The sequence below is a fragment of the Podarcis bocagei genome (assembly GCF_964188305.1).
Source record: "Podarcis bocagei genome assembly, chromosome: 15".
NCBI lineage: Eukaryota > Metazoa > Chordata > Lepidosauria > Squamata > Lacertidae > Podarcis > Podarcis bocagei.
Genome location: NC_138141.1, coordinates 40015700 through 40037832, shown reverse-complemented (window position 1 = coordinate 40037832; position 22133 = coordinate 40015700). Strand labels below are relative to the sequence as shown.

Below are 22133 nucleotides of genomic sequence, written 5' to 3'. Positions count from 1 at the left end.
AAAGCATCTCTGGGTTATTTGTGGGGCATAGCAATTCATTCATTTCCCCCCCAAAGTATAGTCTGGCCCCCCACAAGGTCTGAGGGACAGTGGACCAGCCCCCTGCTGAAAAAGTTTGTTTATCCCTGCCTTAGAAACTCCGTGTTGGCTTTTTAAAAAAGATTTTGCAAGGAAAGCTCAGCAACTTTGGTCAAAACAACTCTTTTGTGTCCGGATTTTGACTTTTTGAAATACGGCAACCTTACTCATGGCCCCTTCCAACTCTACAGTTCTGTGATTCTATGAGGAAGGCCCATTAAATTCAATGGAATATACTCCCAGGCAGGGGTGCCAATTTAATAAAATATGGGAGGTGGGGAGAGAGAGCAGGTAAGCCCTGACCACATACTCACCATTTGAATAGTAATGTTCATCAACTTGCGGGGGGGGGGGGTCCTCAAATATTTTATTGGTAAGGGGGCCAAATGCACCTCGGCCCCTAGGCCTAGGAGATGGCACCTATGCACCCAGGTAAATGGGATTAAGCTAGCAACATTAGAATCTGTACCTTTTGTGAACTTTAGAATACTTTAAAACGGAACTGGATCACTCCACCAAGGGGAATATCAACACCTATCAGCCATGATAACTGGGGAAGGGAAGTAGCTCTGTGGTTAGAGCATCCACTTTGCATGCAGAAGGTACCGGGTTCAATTCCTGGCATCTCCAGAACTGGGAGTGTGTCCCGGGTGAAAGTCTGGAGAGCCACTGCTGGTCCTGAGCAAAATGGACCAGTGGTCTGATTCTGCATCAGGAAAATTTCCTATGATGTTAACAAAGCAGAGCTTATGGATTTGGAGATAGTATAACTCAGGGTAGCCCCGGCCAGCTTGCCTAATGGTCAAGGGTGATGGGAGCTGGCATCCAGCAACACCTGGAGATCACCACATTGACCACCTCATAATCATATTCATAATGGTGGGCTGTTGGCCTTCATGCCAGGCTATGGGGGGGGGGGTTTATGGAGGCATGGGTTTGGAAGAAGGGTGTTGGCTTACAACCAGCAGGGCTTATTTGATGTCTTTTAATTAATTGATAGGAGCAATTAATTTGCTCCCCTCCCCCTTTTTCTCCCTTTCTGATGCATTCAAAGTTTTCACAGCTACGGAAAATCAGAAGGTGACTGTTCTGTCATTTGGGAAAGAAGCTGAGAGTAGATTATAAGCTTGATTTGAGATGGAAATCAAAGTATCCACCACCAGGTGAATCACGGGCCAATATTTGGAGTATGATTAAAATAGCACTGGATTGTACCCAACCCAAGTCTTATTCAGAGAAGACCCATTTCAGATATTTTTGAATCACTATGAGTTCGTATTGAATTGTATGGATGGTTTGATGAAATGGTTTCGTTCTTTCTCTTTTTGCCTTGTTGTACTATTTCGGTTTTGATGTGCTTAGAGTGATTGCAATGTTTTGCTGATGGTTAATGCTATTGATACTACCACGAGCTGTTTTGAGCTCAGCTCTGTTGCTGGAAAAGCGTAATACAAATCTGAAATCAAATTCAAGTCAACGGACCCAGGTTAGCTATGTCTTTTTTTTATTTTCAACGGGTCTTCTCTGAGCAGGACTAGGATTGGAGACAACCAATGGTTTTATTTTTATAGTATATTATAATCACATTATTGATTGCCTGCCCTTCACACACACACCCCAAGGTCCCAGGGCAGGTTATAGCAATGTTATAAACAATTTAAAAGAACTTGCAGACGTAAAAAAATAAGGCTTCTAAGTGGTGTACGAAATATAAAATACTGGTGAAATGGAGCCAATTCCTTTTCAGTCTCTGTGTTTGTGCGCTGAAGAAACTGGAGGGTCTGAGAAGATCAGATCAGAACATGGTCTGCTAAGATGGTTTGCAATCCACACTTAGCTGCAAACTGCTAGGAGGAGCACCCCTAGGTGTCTATGGGTCTTTTCCTTTCTTACATCCCTTTTGGGAAGAGGACCAGTGAATTGGAACTACTGGAGATCCATTTTAAGAGCCCAGGAAGATCAGAGAGAAACACATCTTCAGAGAGAGAGAGAGTGATAGACAGGCACATACTTTGTAGGAAACAGCTTCTTCTTTTTGAGGTGGTGGGTGAAGAAATTCACAGTCCCAAGGAAATGTTTGGCCTGGCAGACTTGTTGGGGAGCTGTGTGTGTGTGTGTCGGCTTCACACCCGTGTGTTACTGGCACACATGTGTAAAGTGTGGAGGTTTGTTGAAAGGAAAGGAACAACACCGGTTGCAATTTTCGCTCCACCACGAGGAATAGTTAACACAATGCTCCCCCTACACAAAACACACTCACACGCTTAAGGACAAAATATGGGGAGGGGGAAAGTGTTTTCCCTGTCTGAAACCTGGGGCTCAGTCCAGCTCACAAGTAGCTCACCACCAGATCCCATTGATTCATTGCAAACAAATACTTAATGGTGCCACCTTTTGTGGGTCTACGTAGAAGTAAGTCCCACTGAGCTCTATGGGTTTTTTTTACTCTCAGGTAAAATAATTAGGCAGCCATCCTAGGCAGGACACTCAGAAATAGATCCTAGTGAATTCAGCGGGGCTCCCCCCCCCCATACTATTTTCCTTTTGATTGATTTTGATTGTGGGGTTAGGAATGCAGCCTTTATTTATTTCGTTAAATTTATACACAACATGATTGCAAAAAGACTCCGAAATCCTCAGAGCAGTTTGTAAAAAAAAAAGGTAAAACAATAAGAAAAACTAACAACAATGGTATAAGACAAAGGTAAAATAACAACAGACACAAAAAAACCCAGATTAAAACTCACATCAACATTAATTGCACTAATCTCTTCCACTGAAGTAAACATAATTAATACTGTGCCATCTACATATTTATACATATTTATTTGGAAGAGACCTCCCCCACCCCACGTGTGTTTCAATGGGATTTACTCCCAAATAAATGGGGGTTAGGCTGCTGCCTTAAAAGTGCTTTACGCTGGATCCGGCCCAATTGCCTTCTCAATCCGGCCCATGGACAGTCCGGGAATCAGCGTGTTTTTACATGAGTAGAATGTGTCCTTTTATTTAAAATGCATCTCTGGGTTATTTGTGGGGCATAGGAATTCGTTCATTCCCGCGCCAAAAAAATATAGTCTGGCCCCCCACAAGGTCTGAGGGACAGTGGACTTCCCCCCTGCTGAAAAAGTTCCCTGACCCCTGGTTTAGCCAAAGGACTATCTATCCCAGCATCCTGTTCTCACAGTAGCCAACCAGTAGCCTATGGAAAGCCTGCAAGCAGAATATGAGCACAATAGTCCCCTCTGGCTCGTGGTGATTCCCAGCAACCAGAATTCAGAGGCATAACAGGGAGAATGCAGCCATTGCAGCCAATAGTTGCTGATAGTCTCGTCCTACATCAATTTGGCTAATCTGTGATCATCCAGGCGTTTTCGATCTGTTTTTAAAAAACCGTAGGTTGCTTTTCACCCTGTTAAGTTTCAAAGCGTCTTAAAAAGGTAAAGGGACCCCTGACCATTAGGTCCATTCATGGCAGACTCTGGGGTTGCGGCGCTCATCTCGCTTTATTGGCTGAGGGAGCCGGCGTACAGCTTCCGGGTCATGTGGCCAGCATGACTAAGCCGCTTCTGGCGAACCAGAGCAGCGCACAGAAACGCCGTTTACCTTCCCGCCGGAGCGGTACCTATTTATCTACTTGCACTTTGAAGTGCTTTCGAACTGCTAGGTTGGCAGGAGCAGGGACCAAACAACGGGAGCTCATCCCATTGCGGGGATTCGAACCGCCGACCTTCTGATCGGCAAGACCTAGGCTCTGTGGTTTAACCCACAGCGCCACCCGTGTCCCTTTCAAAGCGTCTTATAACAGTATAAAATACACAAAATTTAAAATTAAGCCTCCAAAATTCAAAACCTCAAGATTGAAAATATCTATTGACGGATCTAGCTATCTATCATTAATACATAACGCAGCTCGGTTGATTAGGGTGTGGTGTCGCTAATGCCAAAGTCCCAGGTTTGATCCACCTTCTTGTGGGAGGGAGTTCCACAGGGCTGGACCCACAACACAGTTCCCCATCATTCCCTGACCATTGGCCATGCTGGCTGGGGCTGGTGAAAGCTGAAGCTCCATGGCATCTGAGGACAGCGGCTTCCCCACCTGTGCCTTCCCTTCCTTTAAACCCGAACCATACTTTATTGTCATGTGTTCGCACACACATCTCACTCCAAAAATCTACTCGGAACTTATTCTGTTGCTATTAAATAAGTTTGTGGGTTGCTTTTTTTAAGTGACTTTTTAATACAGGTTTGGAGAGAGCCTGCTGGGGCTCATTGCCCCAAATTCTAATATTTTGGAATATTTTTCCTCAGTAACAATGTTTAGGATTGCAGCCCAAGTCAATGTGCTTAGATGCAAATTGCTTCAGGTCTCAGTTCTAAACTCTTAAGTTCCAGGAATGTACAACTAAGAATATGTATTTTGGATAGATAATGCTGTTTCTCTCAAATCCTGTTTGGGGGGTTTCCTTCAGACATTTGAGGAGGATAAAGTTATCTAGCCGAAATGGCTGTGTTCTGTCTTCACTGTCAGTTGCTAGGAATCACAAGGCCCTATTCAACAACCTTTTCCTCTCTAGGGTAATCCAATAAGTGTATGGGATGCCAAAATGTCTGGAAATCAAGGAGACTGACTTGACAAATAAATGTCTCTTTGATGAGGAAATAAGCTGTAGAACCAATTCGCACATGCATGGTTTTCACTTTGCAATCTGCATGTGCGAATGAGCCAACCTGGGTCAAGTGTCAGATTTTTCTTTTTTGGCATTCCACATGGTCTGTGGACACTGAAATGCTACTGAAATGCGGAGGAGGAAATGAGTTTGACTTACTTCCCTCCAGGATGATAGCACCAACCAGGATATGGGGCTGGATTTTCCTTAGGACCAGGGCAGCTCAACTTCCTCTCCCTGATAAATACAATTATTATTTAATTTTTTTATTAAAAAAAATTGCTTAAAGAGGCATTTGTTTAATCTCACGTCCAGCTTGGCCCTCAGGAAGTCAGTGGGAAGTACATTAAGTGTATATACAACTGATGCTTTCTATAGTCGGCCAGCTGCAATGGACTGCCATTCAAGTTTCCAGTGGACTGTGAATTGGCTGTAACTTTAAGAAGAGCAAATTTCATTAGCTTGTGCCTGGCTCGTTTTTTCCTCCTCCCTCCTTGTTCCTTTTTCCTCATATGCCATCTTTTTAGATTGTGAGCCCATCTTAGTACTGGTTTTTGTAAGCTGCTCTGAGGGCCTTCATGGCTGGAGGGTGAGCTATAAATGCAACATTATTTGTTTGTTTGTTTGTTTGTTCTATTGCCTCCCACCTCTGCATTTCAAGGCAATGCACACAATGTAATAAAAGAACTGCTTAAAAGCCTTTGGAAACAGCACAGAAAGTATCTGGCAAATGAATGGGAAAATAATAAAATATGTCATAAAGCAATTCATCCTGCTGGGGGAGCTTGTCATAATTTGTATCACTATGCATACATCTAAACAAACAAACAAGTGGGACATTTTTTTCATTTTCTCCCACATTATTAGAACCTGGGGTCCTGCAATTAATCTGCTTAGCCAGAGACTCAGGACGAGCAAAAGGAAGGCTTCCTTTGTGCAGTGCATCTTTAACCTGTGGAACTCACTGACACAAGATGTACTGGTGACTGCCTCTGCCTTAAAAAGTTTTAAAGGGTGGGGGGAGCCAAATTCACAGTGTGGGGAAGTGTTTTAAGGTGTGGAGGTGGGTGGGGGAGGTCATGGCGTCCAGGACATATTGAGCAAAACCTGCATTTATGGTGCTTTCTTAAAGGTATAGGTACCCCTGACTGTTAGGTCCAGTTGCAAACAACTCTGGGGTTGTACCGCTCATCTCGCTTTATTGGCCGAGGGAGCCGGAGTACAGCTTCCGGGTCTTGTGGCCAGTATGACTAAGCCGCTTCTGGCGAACCAGAGCAGCGCACGGAAACACTGTTTACCTTCCCGCTGGAGCGGTACCTATTTATCTACTTGCACTTTGATGTGCTTTCAAACTGCTAGGTTGGCAGGAGCAGGGACCGAGCAACAGGAGCTCACCCCGTCGCAGGGATTCGAACCGCTGACCTTCTGATCGGCAAGCCCTAGGCTCTGTGGTTTAACCCACAGCGCCACCTGCATCCCTTGGTGCTTTCTTACACGTTGCTTATTTAGCAAGCAAACCATCCTATATGATCAGCTCCCCTATTCAGTTATGGTTGAGATTAGATTGTTGCAGTTTGATGCGCATCTGAGAAAAGGCGGACATCTAAGGACATGTGTCTTTGTGCGTGTGCTTCTCCCTACCACTGCAGCCACCACCGGCAGCGACCCCAGCCTCTCCCCGGACTCCCAAGACCCCTGCCAAGACGATGCCAAGGACTCGGAGAGTGCCAACGTGTCGGACAAGGAGGTGGGCAGCAACGAGAACGACGACCAAAACCTGGGGGCCAAGCGGAGAGGGCCCCGCACCACCATCAAGGCCAAGCAACTGGAGACCCTCAAAGCGGCTTTTGCTGCCACCCCTAAGCCCACCCGGCATATCCGTGAACAGCTGGCGCAGGAGACCGGCCTCAACATGAGAGTCATCCAGGTACAGGTGTTTGGTGGGTAGGACAAGGAACAACGGAGGAAAATCCTAGCGTGGGGCAGTGGGGAGGGGATGGGTGTCCCGGGACGGTGGAGGCCAGGGATGCAGAATGAGGCCTTCAAGGCCTCCCCAGCTGGCCCTCAGGACTCCATCTTCTCCTGGGCCATAATAGCCTGGTGAGATGTGAACTGGGATAACCTTTCTTCATTGCCTCAGAGGTTTGTGTGTCTGTGTGTGGGTAAAAACTTTTGACACTGGCAGAATATTGCTTGGTTTTGCTCCACCTGCCTTTGGCCTCACCCATCATGGGCTTTTGGCTCCCAGGAGTCTGGGAACCAGGAAATGTGTCCCACAGGATCACAGAAACAAAGAACTGTAGAGTTGGAAGGGACCTCAAGAGTCATAGAATCCCTCACAATGCAGGAATCCTGTGCGCAAACACACCTTATTCTTATTCTTCTTTGGTGATCACTCATATCCAAGTAAGATTGTCTTCCATGAACATTTAACAGTGAGTCCGTAGGTGACTGTGGAGGCCAATTCTGGATCCACACATCCTTCCACAGTGGGGACATTGGTTTCTAGGCAGGAGTTGATCATGGTGAGGGTTTGCCAAGCGTGCCTTCCTCTTAGCTTGTTTCTTCTTTTCGCTCTGAGTTCGTGCTTCTTCAAAGCCCATGACACCTTTCTCCAGCTGGAGCGCTCGCAGGCCAGTGTTTCCCAATTGTTGATGTTTATACTATATTTTTTTAGATTTGCCTTGAGAGAATCGTAAACCTCCTTTGTTCACCACCAGCCTTCTGCTTTCCATTTTTAAGTCTGGAAGAGAGTAGTTGCTTTGGAAGACTATAATCAGGCATCTGAACAACATGAACAGGACCAGTGGTCAGGGATGGTGGGAACTGTAGTCCCAAAACAGCTGGAGGGCCAAGTTTGGCCATGCTTGGTTTAGGGCTTTAAAGGTCTTTATTATCACTCCACTTCCATTTTCTGGAGCAAAAGATGAGCACCAGTGCCATTGTGGTGTGAAATAATTGGGTTCATTTCACTCTCTGGGTGGGGTTGGTGTAGTAGACAATACTGAGCTGGGTAGATCCACTGCCTTACCTGGTATCAGGTGGGAATGAATAATCACTCATGGGAGCACCGACCTGTATTGGGCCCCTACTGAGAGCCAGGAAGCAGTAGGGCCTCTGGCTCTCATATCTTTAACTGTGAATGCCTGATAAGCCACTGCTTGCTATAGTACAGAGTTATGGAGTTGTCCACCCCTCAGTCACCTCATGTAATTGTAAATTCAGCTGATGACTTCAGAGGCTTCCTCTCAGCACCTGTCAACTGATTGATGCTAAGAGGAGCTCCTTGGATGGACTCTCAGTACTAAGCAGCTGATTGATACCCATAGCCCAACAGCCCCATTAGCAGCACTGTGCAGCCAAACCCAGTCATGCCTTTTCAGCCTTGCAGCTGATGTCACATCCGAAATCTGGTGTGGCGCAGGTGGGTGTGGCTGGTGGTGGTGGGGAAACAACTTTGAGGTTGCTATAGTAACTAGAGGAGAAGGGGGGTGGAAGGACCAGGGAGGTGTCAGAAGAATGAGAGAGACAGAGAAGCTTTCGCGACTACCTCGCCTTTGGGAGCTTCCAAGAATATAAGGCGGTTGAAGTGAAGTAGATGTGGAGCTGATCAGCCCCTCGGGTGAGGCTTCTGAGCTTACTCTAGAGGAGAAGCAAAATCGAGGGGAGCTAAATAGATAACATGTCTACCTTGCCGCAGGTAAGGCAATAATGCATAAGGGCAGGTGTCATTCCCCATGCCCTTTCCTCAAAGGCCAAGCCAACACTGAATGGACAAGATCAGGCTTCCTCAACCTCGGCCCTCCAGATGTTTTTGGCCTACAGCACCCATGATCCCTAGCTAGCAGGACCAGTGGTCTGGAATAATAATAATGATAATGATACTGTAATTTTTTTATTTATATCCCACCCTCCCCGGCCAAAGCCAGGCTCAGAGTGGCTAACAAGAAGTAAAAATGGGAATTGTAGTCTCAAAACATCTGGAGGGCCAAGGTTGAGGAAGCCTGGACAAGATGATGTCCTCCTGCTGGAATTAATAAACTGATTCAGTCTCAGAACAACTTCACTCCTTTCTAGTGAAGAGATGCCTATACAGTGGTACCTCTGGTTGTGAACGGGATCCGTTCCGGAGCCACATTCGCAACATGGGCAGAACGCAACCCACGTCTGTGTGTGCGCGGGTCGCAATTCGCCACTTCTGCGCATGCGTGTGATGTCGTTTTGCGCATCTGCGCATGCGCGAGCAGCAAAACCTGGAAGTAACCCTTTCCGGTACTTCCGGGTCGCTACAGGACGCAACCTGAAAATGCACAACCTGAAGCAAACATAACAAGAGGTATGACTGTAATGTCTTTTCTGAAAACACAGTTATTCTATTAACATCAGCTTGGCCAGTGTTCACAGGGAGATCTGTTTTTGGGGAAGGGTGATGACGCAGTGCTCTCTTGGGTATCCTAGGCCTCTTCTTATCCCTGGAGGCACTGCTGCTTTTAATTTGTTTCTTTGTTTCCTGCATTTATTGCTTTATATCCTACCATTTTCTCCAAGGAGCTCAAGATGGTCTTATATAGTTCCCCCCCTCATTTAATCCCCACAACAACCCAGTGAGGTAGGCTAGACTGAGTGGCAGTGACTAGCCCAAAGTCACCCAGTGAGCTTCATGGCTGAGTGGGGATTTGAATCCTGGTTTCCCAAGTCTGCTGCTCTAACCACTACACCACACTGCCTCTCACATTAAATGGAAGGCTACACCTATTGAATTCATACCTCTCTCTGTGTGTACATTATTGTTACTTATTTTACACAGGAGCCCTGCCCGAAATGAAAAATTGGCAATCTTAGGTGTGATTGAATATGAAAGAATGCAAGTTAATAATAATAATAAATTTTTATTTATATCCCGCCCTCCCCAGCTGAAGCCGAGCTCAGGGCGGCTAACAACAATAAAATAATACATTATTATTATTATTATTATTATTATTATTATTATTATTATTATTAATTATTCTGTAGTTATTAATATTATTTAGATTTCTTATCTATCGTTTACTGTAAGATCCCAGGGCAGGTTACAACAATATAAACATGTGATAGTAAAATCAGTTAAAATATAAACTCTCTTGGTGCATGTCAGAGTGCTGTGATGTGTGTGTGTGTGTGTGTGTGTGTGTGCGCGCGCACATAATGTGTGCATGTGTTTTTTATGAAAACAATGTGAGCACAATCTGATTGCTTGTGCTTTGACCCCTGCTGAAATAAATAGGGTTAGAATGCATTTGGCTGAATTCCCTGAATAATTTATTTTTTAAGAAATGCATGCCAGTAAAATGAACAGAGGGGACTGCAACAAAATGTTGCATCCTGGAGTGCTCCTGCTCACTATCCCAGTCACTGCCGTTTCATTCCCCTCCACAACCATTTCTCAGTCTCCCAACAAAAGTCAATCAGCACTCCGCAGCCTCTGAGCATGATCAGTCTTGGCGTGTCCCCCAATTTTAAACAAAACCTGAAGACTTTTGGTCTTCCTGAAAGCCTCCCATTCCACAAGCCAGCTGACTGCACCTCCACTCCGACTGGGACAGGACAGGCGCATGGGCAAAGCCGTTAGGCGAGTGCTGAGAACCTTATTTCAGTGGCACAGGATTAATTCTTTGGCAGCTGCATGCAGGGCAGGGAGAGACCTCCTTCTGGAACTCTGGAGAGCTGCTGCCAGTCAGAGCAGGCAGTACTAAGCTTAGGTAGACCATCTACCCAGTATACCTGCAGGAGCGTCTCCACCCCCATCGTTCAGCCTGGACACTGAGGTCCAGCTCCAAGGGCCTTCTGGTGGTTCCCTCACTGCGAGAAGCAAAGTTACAGGGAATCAGGCAGAAGGCCTTCTCGGTAGTGGCGCCCTCCCTGTAGAACACCCTCCCATCAGATGTCAAAGAAATAAACAACTACCTGACGTTTAGAAGACATCTGAAGGCAGCCCTGTTTAGGGAAGTTTTAAATGATTGATGTTTTAATGTACATTTAATCTTTTACTGGAAGCCGCCCAGAGTGGCTGGGGAAACCCAGCCAGATGGGCGGGGTAAAAATATATTACTACTACTACTACTACTATTCTTATCATCATCATCATCATCATCATCTGCCTGAGTCAGTATAAGGCAGCTTTCTCTGTTCTCACATAAGCAATGCCTGAAGACTGGAATGTGTTATCTATACTAGGATAAAACGATGATGGAGCTCAGAGCTTGTGCTACACCTGCGTGGGGAACCTCAGGCTCAGGGACTGGATGTGGCCCCACAGGCCTCTCTATCAGGCCCTCAGGAACCTCCCCACACCCTCCCTAGCCACACCCTTCACTGGCTCTGCTTTGCACCCTCCCTCCGGGGTGGAACGCGCCCTTGAACACGGACCGTGCCTCTTCTTTGCTTGGATGAGGGGTAGAGAGAGCAAAACATGGAGGTGCGAACCCCTCTGACTTTTGAATGCATGGGCATAGCCAGGGGGGAGCAGAGGGGAACTGCCCCGCCCCAATAATCCAGTAAGTGAATAAAAATACTGAACTAAAAGTAGAAAGATTTTGACTGATTTTTCTGAGCACCTGGAGGTCAAAAGGAAGTAATTTAAAATGACTGTTTTGCTGAGACATTGCATTCCAATTCTGCTACCAGCCTTTCTCAACCTGTGAGTCCCCAGATGTTGTTGAACTACAACTCCCATCACCCCTAGCTAGCAAGGCCAGAGGGACGCGGGTGGCGCTGTGGGTAAAACCTCAGTGCCTAGGACTTGCTGATCATAAGGTCGGCGGTTCGAATCCCCACGGCGGGGTGAACTCCCGCCGTTCGGTCCCAGCTCCTGCCCACCTAGCAGTTCGAAAGCACCCCTAAGTGCAAGTAGATAAATAGGTACCACTTTATAGTGGGAAGGTAAATGGTGTTTCCGTGTGCGGCACTGGTGCTGGCTCGCCAGTTGCAGCTTCGTCACGCTGGCCACGTGACCCGGAAGTGTCTTCGGACGGCACCGGCTCCCAGCCTCTTGAGCGAGATGAGCGCGCAACCCTAGAGTCGGTCACGACTGGCCCGTATGGGCAGGGGTACCTTTACCTTTTAGTCCAACAACATCTGGGGACCCACAGGTTGAGAACCAGAGGGTGATGACAGGTGAGTGCCTTGTGTCTCCCCCACTCCCAAAATCCTGGCTATGCCCATGTTTGCACCATATTATGCCAAGTCTGTTGCTCCACTCATTTTCACCTCTGGCCCCACCCAGTGGACTGTTCCACTTGAAGACTGCAGGGTCATATTTTCAAAATTCTCGCACATGGCTCTCCCTGCTTGAAGGAGGCTAGCACAGCACAGCTATACCATAACTTTTGCCTTTTGCTTTGCTACTTCCCCCTCCACCCAGGCAATTTGGTTTGGCTGTGATTGGGGGCAGGGGAGCATGATGCTTCTCTGTGCAGATGGAGAGGGAGAAAGAGGGGGGTGCAAAGTGATGCAGGCAAAGGGAGAAAAACAAAACTTTTGGCATTGTAATATCATTATACAAATCTATGGTGCAGCCAGGTTTGGAATACTGTGTATGGTTCTGGTTGCCTCTCCTCAAAAAGGGTATTGTAGAGTTGGGGAAAGTTCAGGAAAAGGGCAACCAAAACTATCAAGGAGATGGAGTGAATTCCACCCCTGAAGAAAGGTTGCAGCGTTCAGGACATTTTAGTTTTGAGAGAAAAAGCATTTATAAAAATGATGCATGGTTTGGAGAAAGTGGATAGAGGAAAGTTTTCTTCCTCTTGCCCAACACTAGAACTTGGGATGTCCACAGAAGGGGAATATTGGAAGGTTCAGGGCAGATAAAATAAACGCAGCAGGCAGTTAACTATGGAACTCCCTCCTGCAAAGAAGCAGCGATGACCACCAGCTTGGATTACTTTAAAGAGGATTGGACAAATTCATGGAGGAGAGGGCTACCCCTGGCTACTTGATGCCTCCCTAGCTGAAGGCAGTAATGCTTCTGTAGACTAGTTGCTGGAAACCTTAGCAAGGGAGAGTGCTGCAGTGCTCGGATCCTGCCTATCTGTGAGGGCAGAATGCTGGACTAGATGGTCTACTGGCCTGATTCAGCAAACTCGTCTTACGTTCTTTTTTTCCTCACATTGACCGCAACCCATAGATACCCTGTAGTTTCTTGAGAAGTACAGTGGTACCTCGGGTTAAGTACTTAATTCGTTCCGGAGGTCCGTTCTTAACCTGAAACTGTTCTTAACCTGAAGCACCACTTTAGCTAATGGGGCCTCCTGCTGCCGCCACGCTGCCGGAGCACAATTTCTGTTCTTATCCTGAAGCAAAGTTCTTAACCCAAGGTATTATTTCTGGGTTAGCGGAGTCTGTAACCTGAAGCATATGTAACCTGAAGCGTATGTAACCCGAGGTAACACTGTACTGTCATTTGGTCATGTGTTTCCCCTCAAACCACTTTCTATTGGCTTTGGAAATGAAAGCTGCCGTTAAGCTGAGGTGCGTACATTACAGACAGCCGTTGCACATGCTCAGAAGGCAGATTCATTGAATAGGAATTGGGGGAGGGGGGTTGAAAGTGTGGGGAAACACCACAGGTAATGTGCATTGGATCTCTGCCCTCTCTCTGAGGTGTGCAGCAAGCTAAAATCGTGACTTGATATGCACTGAGAGAACCATCCTCGCTGCAATTTGTGCTGCTCATGTGTACCTTAGTCAAATCCCTATGTCTAATTTTGTATAATAGAGCATTTATTTGGGGGTGGGGCTGAGGAACCTGTTGTGATTATATACGCTTTGTGTCACATGTAAGGAAGCTGCCCTGTCCAGAGCCAGACCGTTATGTCCCTCTTCCTCAGTATGCATGCGCGCACTGCCGTCACAATTAGCTATGTACTCAACTGGAGTATCATAGAATCATAGAATTGTTGGGAGGGAACCCAGGGGTCATCCAGCCTAACCCCAGATGCATGGTTGTTGTCGCTGTTGTTGTTTAGTCATTTAGTCGTGTCTGCCTCTTCGTGACCCCATGGACCAGAGCACGCCAGGCACTCCTGTCTTCCACTGCCTCCCGCAGTTTGGTCAAACTCACACTGGTAGCTTCGAGAACACTATCCAACCATCTCGTCCTCTGTCATCCCCTTCTCCTCGTGCCCTCTATCTTTCCCAACATCAGGGTCTCTTCCAGGGAGTCTTCTCTTCTCATGAGGTGGCCAAAGTATTGGAGCCTCAGTTTCACGATCTGTCCTTCCAGTGAGCACTCAGGGCTGATTTCCTTCAGAATGGAGAGGTTTGATCTTCTTGCAGTCCATGGGACTCTCAAGAGTCTCCTCCAGCACCATAATTCAAAAAGATGCATGGTAGATGCATGGAAAAGATTCATAAGGCAGGTAAAATGCTGTTTTGTTTTGTTAAAAAAAAGGTCTCATCCACACAATACATTTAAAGCATATTCAACATACATTTGTAGCACATAGCTTCCCCCAAGGGATCCTGGGAACCTTAGTTTGTTAAGAGTGCTCTGTAAGAGGTAAACTACCACTCCCAGGATTTTAAGTGTGGAGGGGGAACCATGTAATTTAAATGTATTGTGTGACTTACATGATATATTTTGCGACCTTTTAAAACTGCTCCTGAGCTGCTTATTTTTATTTTGGCTAAAAATTTCTTAGTTTCTTCACCTTCCTACCCTGAATTTATATTTTTTTCTGCTGCTGCTGGGCTATCCTTATTCCTTTGTGTCAATACCTCCCTGCCTTGTTTACACCTCTCTCTCTTTTATATGAACTTCAGATTACTAGACACCCCTCAGCCAATCAGCGCCCTTGGAAGGTTCCAATTGGAGTGGGGGTGGGGAGAAGGTGGGGAGAAATTGTGAATTCAAATCATTGGTGGGAGGAACTGAGTTTTTTAGATTGGATATGACCCACCATCTCCAAACACACACACACTCACACCCGTGTTAATAATAGAGTGACTATTTGAAATTAATGCACAGAACTCCCTTAGGCCCATTAATTTCAACAGGTCTACTCTTGAGTAGAATAGAGCCATAAAATAAATAGCCACATCAAGGCTTCTTCCTTAAACTTGTAGATTGGAAGGCAGAGGGATATATGAAATAGATATAATCAGTGTTTTCGTTATTAAAAGAGGGGGACATTTGGGGAGCATTATGAAAAGACATGGTACACCCCCTACCTTGTTTTCTTAATTGCTTTTCTTAAGCAGGATACATTTTTTTAAAAAATAAACAAATGTAAAATTTCAATTCTATTTTTTAAAAGCACAATTTTCAATTTTTTAATTATTATTATTTTGATCTCTATCCAACCTTTTTCTTTCTCTTTTCAAACGTCTGATGCGCAGTAGTTGTTAGAAGGTTTGTAAATCCGGAGTTGGGAGATGAGGCTCAATTGCCTGCGTGGACGGACGTTTTAAGGCGAAGTTGAGCACCAAAGAGGTTCGGGGGCTCTCTGAATTAATTCCCTCATTCTCTTCACCCGCCGCAGGTCCCTGATATTTTAAGAGGAGGGGGCTTTTAAAAACACTTTGAAATGGATAAATGCCTCGTTACGCATTCTGAAAGACCCAAGCCCACCGGGTAGACCTTGGAAAAATCGTCCCGGGGCTCAATGTCCCCCGCGCCAACCCTACAGCTTTCCTGCTGTGCGACTTTGTGAGCCGTAATTTGAGCCCACTGAAGCGGTTTACTCCCGAGTAAAACAGGCGGAGGCTCGGATGGTAAAGCTGCAATCCAAGCCCCATCAGAGGTTGGGAGGGATTTGCTTACTTCCAAGTAGGATACGGCAACGCGCTTGCGAAGCTGAGTTTAGCCGGGCGCTGGAAGGGCGCTCTGTCTACGCTCAGAGGCTCTATTTGCTTACTGAAAACAGACCCAGATTAAGCCCAGAATTCTTGTTTGTTTATTGAAAGACATATTTATCCCGGGCGCACACAGAGAGCCTTTCCGCTTCGGTTGAACGGATCTGTTGAGACAATTGAGAACATTGCTGTCTTTGGATTTAGGATATGAGACCCAGAGGCTTCTGTTTGCCGGGGGGGGGGGGAGTGGATTAGAGATTTGGTTGGAATTTTTTTTACATATTTATTTATTTATTTATTTCGAAAATGTATATACCGATTAATGGCGATCTTCTCTATAGATTTCTGTCTGGGAAAGGGAAACACAAGGTGATAGCCTACTTTAGCCCTACTCAGAGTAGACCCATTGACTCCCACGAAATTCAATATTAGAAGCAGCTCTTCCTGCTTATAATATTGTTCTTAAGGAATTCTGTGATAACATTGCAGTGCTTCGGTGTACTGCTACAATATATAAACAGATGATGGGCTCCAATCCAGCCAGAGTTAAGACAATTTAATCCTTGCAGAGGAGTTGTCAGGATAAAAAGGGGCAGCATACGTTTTACCTTGAGCTCCTTGGAGGAAAAGAGGGATACAGTTTTATTTTGTTTATTATTGATTAAAACTTATATGCCGCCCTTCATCCAAGGATCACAGGGCGGTTGACAGTGTAAATTAATTAATTGATGAGGCGGAAATATTTTTTAGTCTTAATTAGATTTTCCTTTAATTGACCTAAATGTGTGTTTGTGTGTGTGTGTGTGTGTGTGTGTGTGTGTGTGTGTGTGTACAAACTATACAGCCCAATTAAGGTTCCAGTGGGAGTCAGTCTTACGAAAGTTCCTTCTGAGCAGACTTGCATAGGATCGCGCTATGTCAAACGAGCTATGCAGATCTTCAAAGCAAATCGCGTTGCTGGGATCGTGACCAGTAGCTCGCTGCTGTTTGCCTCCACATTTTTTTAGAGGTGTGTGCCTTTGGATGAAAATCTAGATGTCCACTTACTCCTGAATTCAAGGAGTCCGGGAATAAAATCATTGAACTGAGACTGACTTTTGAAGCGAAGAAAAAAATGTGTTTTAAGATCGAGGAGTTTGGCGTGTGAGAGAGAAAATCCAAAAAATTCACACCCGGGCGGGCCGAGCAATAATTATATTTAGGTTGCATGTCCCCTGCAAGTTCCATTGAGCTCAGAGGAGCTTACTCTTGAGTAGACATGCAAAGTTGTTGTTTTCTTCCTTAAAATCAGCCATGGAAGGTTTGCGGATGATTCAAAGAATAAAACACCAGCCTTCGTGCGTTTCTGAAAAATGTGGATTTTGCGAGCCCTTGAGTTCTCCAGAGTTCTTCGTCAGGGTGGCGCTTAGAGAGTTTAGGAAGCGGCAGAAGGTTGCTTGATATTGTGTCGCTAGTTTGAAATTGTTTCTCCCTTCGCCAAAAAATCCTGGGAACTGTAGCTCACAATGCTACAATTCCCAGCACCCTTAACAAACGACAGTTCCCGGGATTCTTGGGGGGGGAGGGGTGATGTACTTTAAATGGACAGAGCTCACAGTCTTAAACTGGGCTGCAACTCGGAACACGTTCTTGTTTTATTTACCATTATTAGTCACCTATTAACCTAGTTCTCCGGGAGACTGAGAGGTAAATCCCAGGGAACACATTCGGACTTGCTTCTGAGTAAACATGTCTAGGTTTGCACTGCTAATTGGATTATTAGGCTCTGTGGAACTTTCACAGTAAGCAAAAAAAAAACCGAGAGAGACAGTTCTCTGCCCCGAGAGGATCCCATTTCCACTGCTGTCCCAGCTCCGCATTGGTTTGAGGGCATTTCCGGCTTAACTCGGCTGCAGATCCAGCTGTGGATTGGGCGGCTCCTTCATTATGTGAATTATTCGGGCCTGTAGTCTCTTAATCCAGTGGAATAAGGGAGAGGCCGCAGCCGAGGAACCGATGGTCTGCTATGCGTGCAAAAAGCCACGAGTTCAATCCACCGCCTCTCCAGGGAGAGCTGGGAAAAGTCTGAAATCTTGCCGAGCCGCTGCCAGTCAGTGTAGACAGCCCTGACCTAGATGAGCAGCTGTGTATGCAGCCCGTAGTTCAAAACACTGAGGACTTGAAGCTTGCTTTCTTTTTAGAGGAAGGGAGCTCAGTGGAAAAGCGTCTGCTTTACGCGCAAAAGGTCCCATGTTCAATGCCTCTCATCTCTCGGCTGGACTGCGATTCTGGAAGGCGGCTGCCAGTCCGTGCATGCAGTATTGAGCTAGATGAGCCAGTGACCTGACTTGTACTGAAGGCAGCTTGCTATTTGACCTGCTGCCGGAGCACCAACTGATCCGGAATGGGATCGCGTTCAAACCGAATCAAGGAGAATAAAATTATCCTGCCTTGAGAATCATTGGAGTGTGATTGTGTGTGTGTGAGTGAGTGAGAGAGAGAGAGAGAGAGAGAGATCATCGATAATTTTATTGTAGTTTATTTTATTTGCTCCTACTACTAAGGCATCTTGCAAAGTCTGGCTTGATCTCCGTACAATTAAAAAAAATCTATCCGTTTCAATCGTTTGAGGAGCGATGGCTGCAAGTGATAGATTCCATGTTGTTTGTGTGTGCAAGGTTGCTACACAAGTTGCTGGTTTAGTAAAGGGGGGTGGAGAATGGATGATAACGTGCAATAATACGAGGAGGAGGGTTATCTGTTTTGTTTATTTATTTTTGTGGGGGGGGTTCCTAATTGGGGGTGTGGTATTCGAAAAGCAGGTATATATGAAATATGATTTAAAATGCAAGAAAACCCTCGTACTTTGAACAAGAGTTCCTGAAAGGCATTGAACGGAATCCAGCTAGGTTTTTAAGTCAAGATTGAAATTTAAGGGAGCTGTAAGAGTCGTGTCTATGGAGTTCAGTGGGTCAACCCTGAGCCAGGATTAACTTTGGATACGTCGACAATGTGACGTTATGAGAAATCCTTCATGGGACGCTGGCCAAATGCAAAGTGGGTGGCGGGCTCCGGGCTCCTGCACCTTTAATAGTCGCCCTTCTATGTTCCTATCTCCTGAAATCGCTTCTTCTACACAGCAATTAAAGGTACAGAAGCCCCCGCTGCCGCCTTGTAAGCGACGCCTGCTGAAAAGCCCTCTTCTGACCGATGATTAAAGGTGCGGGAGCCGGGCCCCCTCCGCTTTTTGACCCGGCCTCCCTATTTTCCTACAGAATGCGTGTTGTTGTGTACATTACACGCAGGTACCGCCTTCCTAAAGCTGATTCTGTATCTAAAAACAGTTCGGTTGGGTCCGGCTGATAGACAGAGGCTGCAATTCCTTTTTCGCTCTGCCAGTCTTGGCGCAGATAAGATCGGTCTGCGTCTTTACGCACTGGAGAGGAAATGCGCAGGGCGATCCTGGGCATGGGATTGGGCTTCCTCCTCAACCGAAGCAGCGCGAGCTTTAAAATCTGCCCTCAGCTGAACCAAGCGGGGCTTCTTCAAAGTCTTGCGCTTTGTTCCTTGCGCCACTAGCCTGCAAACCCCCGTTTAATTCGCGAGGGGGCTGCCTTGATCTAAGTACCCCGCTGATTTCAAGGGAAACTACTTCCCCGGAAGAAGATCCCACCTCCAAAGGTGTTTAGGAATCGAGATGGATTTATTTGGAATTAATTCCTCCATACCAGAATTTGTGGGCTCTTTACTTCCTTGCTCTCTAGTGTGGTTCTAAATCGCTTAACGACCAAGGCTTGGTAGGTAGTTCGGGTTAAACCCTGCTGAGCCCGAAGTACCTTATTAGAGATAATATTTCAGGGAAGTAAATCAGTTGGATTTCCAGTTCTTGTGTACGTTTGGTAGGGGGGTGTTGTTGTTTTTTTTCTGGTGGGAGGGGACTGCGCTCATCTCCTTGGAGGATCCCGGTTTAAATCCGCAAAAGATTGCGCTCTCTGCCGACTCCATCAGTTTCCCACATACATCACTCTTCTTAATAGACTGCAGCCCCTAACCCCACTTGCCTCAGTGTAAACTTCACTGGATTATAAAAGGTTTACTTCTGAGAAGACATAGTCAGGGTTGGGTTGTTCCAAGGATCGCCTTGCGCCTCTTTTGCGCCGTAGCGTGCTGAATAAGAGAAAACTGTGAGCCGCCCTGAAATCTACGGATGAAGGGCGGTATACAAATTTTAATAATAGCGACAATAATAGGCAGGGAGGCGTTTTGCATTGCGGGACCCGCGTTTTGTCCAACTGCCTGTTTTTAAGGGTAATAAAAGGGTAGCTTGGATTTGGTTATTTGAAAGCTGATAGGCCCTGCAGTCATTTCTCTCTCTCTCTCTCTCTTGAATTCAGAAATTGTAATTAACCTGCTCTGGGGATTATAGCAAAAAAAGCGAGCGAGCGAGAGCAGCATATATTCTGGAGGTGTCAAATCTGATTATGGCTCTCGGCCAAGGCGGGCGGGCGGGCGCGCAGCTCTATACATACCGATTCCGGAGAAAGTCTCGTTGGGTTTTACGTCCGAATGAACATGCATGATCTCGGACTGCTCGGAGAGCAAAACGTGGCCTTAAAGACCTGGCGGGTTTCGGCTATTTCGAGATGGATTTTCTGCTTAGGACGGTCAACCTCAGAAAGGAAGGTGATTTCTTTCTGAATAAGGCCCCGAGTCCACGCGCGTTAAAATAAAGAGGTCCCCTTTCCTCCCCAACACACACACGTTAAAAATGCGTCGAAATCGCTTTCAGGCTTCGCATTTCATGTGGACCGGATTGCAGATGTAAGCGCGTCCGTTACTCCGGAGAGTCAATGAAAATCCGGACTGAGGTTCCTTTTGCAACCGCCGAACCAAAGCGCGCGCTTCACATGGAAACACTTCGCTTTGGGGTTGGGGTTTGGGGGGTGGGGTGCGTGCTTTCTTTTCTTTTCTTTTCTTTTCCCTTGAAAGGCAGCCACGGGTCTCGGCTGGGCGCGCGGGGGACAGGCCGTCGGCGCGCGGGTTAGTGGAGGATTTTGGTCAACGCAAAGAAGCGCGATTTTTGTTTTGTTTTTACGAGGGAGTGGCAGGGGAACAATTCAGAGAAAGAGCATTAGACCAAAGCTAGAGGTGGCTGCGCGAGGGAGAGAAGGAGGGAAGGAGGACGAGCTTGGTCACTTTCGTCTCTGGGAAAAAGATTCTGCGCGCTCTCCTCTTCTCCGTCTCTCGCGCTCTCGCCTTCGGGGCTCCGCTGCGCTCCTTTCGCCTTCCTTCCCCTCGCGCCCCGGTTTGCGGAGAGAAAAGCGGGGCGCTAAAGGAGAAGGCTGAGGTCGGAAGGCTCCAGTCACACCCCAAAAGAAAAAGAAAAACCCGAAAGCATAGAGAGAAGAGTTATATCTTCCAAAGGGCAGGTGCGCGATATAATAAACTCGGTTTAAAATGCAGTACTTATAGATGCGGATATTAGATATTCAGCAAGATCCTGTGGAGAATAGCCACCGCTAAGACTAATTAACTTCTTTCTATCTCCCTCTGTATAATCCATACACCTCTCTATATGATATCATACATTTATACCCGCTCATTATATATTCTATATATTTAGGTACGTGTGTATTGTATATAATCATAATGTGTTTTGACTGTTTTTAATACCCGGTTTTTTAATTGTAAGTCGCCCTGAGACCTCATGGTGAAAAACGAATAAGAAATGTATCACAACAACAACAACAACAACGCCACACCAGGATGTTCCTTCTAAAATGGAGCTAAAGATTATTCGCAGTTTATTGCTTGCAGATTGCATTAGACTATATACGTCTATACTTTGAATACGGAATAGCCTGTTGTTGTTGTTGTTGTTGTTGTTGTTGTTGTTGTTGTTGTTTGGATTTCTTACTCGCCCTTCACCACAAGGGCCCAAGGCAGGTGACAGCACTCTAAAAAGGCAAGATTAAAATAAATTTAAACTATTTTCTTACACACACACACACAATCTCTCATATACTTCTTCGGAAGTGTATCCCATTAAGCTAAGGGCACAACCTTAATATTTATGGGCTCAGAGCCCATATGCACGTTTACTCGGGTGTAAGGCCTCCGGGTGTTCCATGGGGCCCGAGCGTGCGGTCTCACCGGGTGGAAATTCAGCCCCGTGGACCTGAGCTGGAGTGCTTCTCCACGAGACACGCAAGCCCTCAACCTGCCTCCTTGGAAGTAAGCGCTCTTCTCTGTTGAAGTCACGACTTTCTTGAGTAAACAGAAGCGCTCTTTCTGGGGATTTAGGAAGGGGTGACGGTGGACCGGGGCTGTCTTGCTGGTGAGCAAGGGCGCGCAGTATGCAGAGTGGGCTCACGGGCGGAGTGTGTGTGTGTGTGTGTGTGTGTGTGTGTGTGTGTGAGAGAGAGAGAGAGAGAGAGAGAGAGAGAGAGAGACTGAGAGACTGAGAGACTAGCTTTATTAAGGATTCCGCTCCAAAACGCCTTTTGTTAAATCTTGAGCTTATGAGATCAGCGTTCAAGGCTGGCAAATAAGAGCTATGGGGTTGCTTAATGTTGG

The 22133-nt window shown here is 46.3% G+C and overlaps 1 protein-coding gene across 1 annotated transcript in view; it reads left to right on the top strand.

Annotated features, from left to right (window-relative positions):
* The window catches only part of LHX1 (LIM homeobox 1), a 55901-nt gene that overhangs the window by 19694 nt on the left and 14074 nt on the right, over positions 1–22133 (top strand). The window contains exon 3 of the mRNA XM_081173113.1: positions 6398–6675. Coding sequence (XP_081029239.1) covers positions 6398–6675 — 278 coding nt within the window. The remainder of the gene's footprint in view (positions 1–6397; positions 6676–22133) is intronic.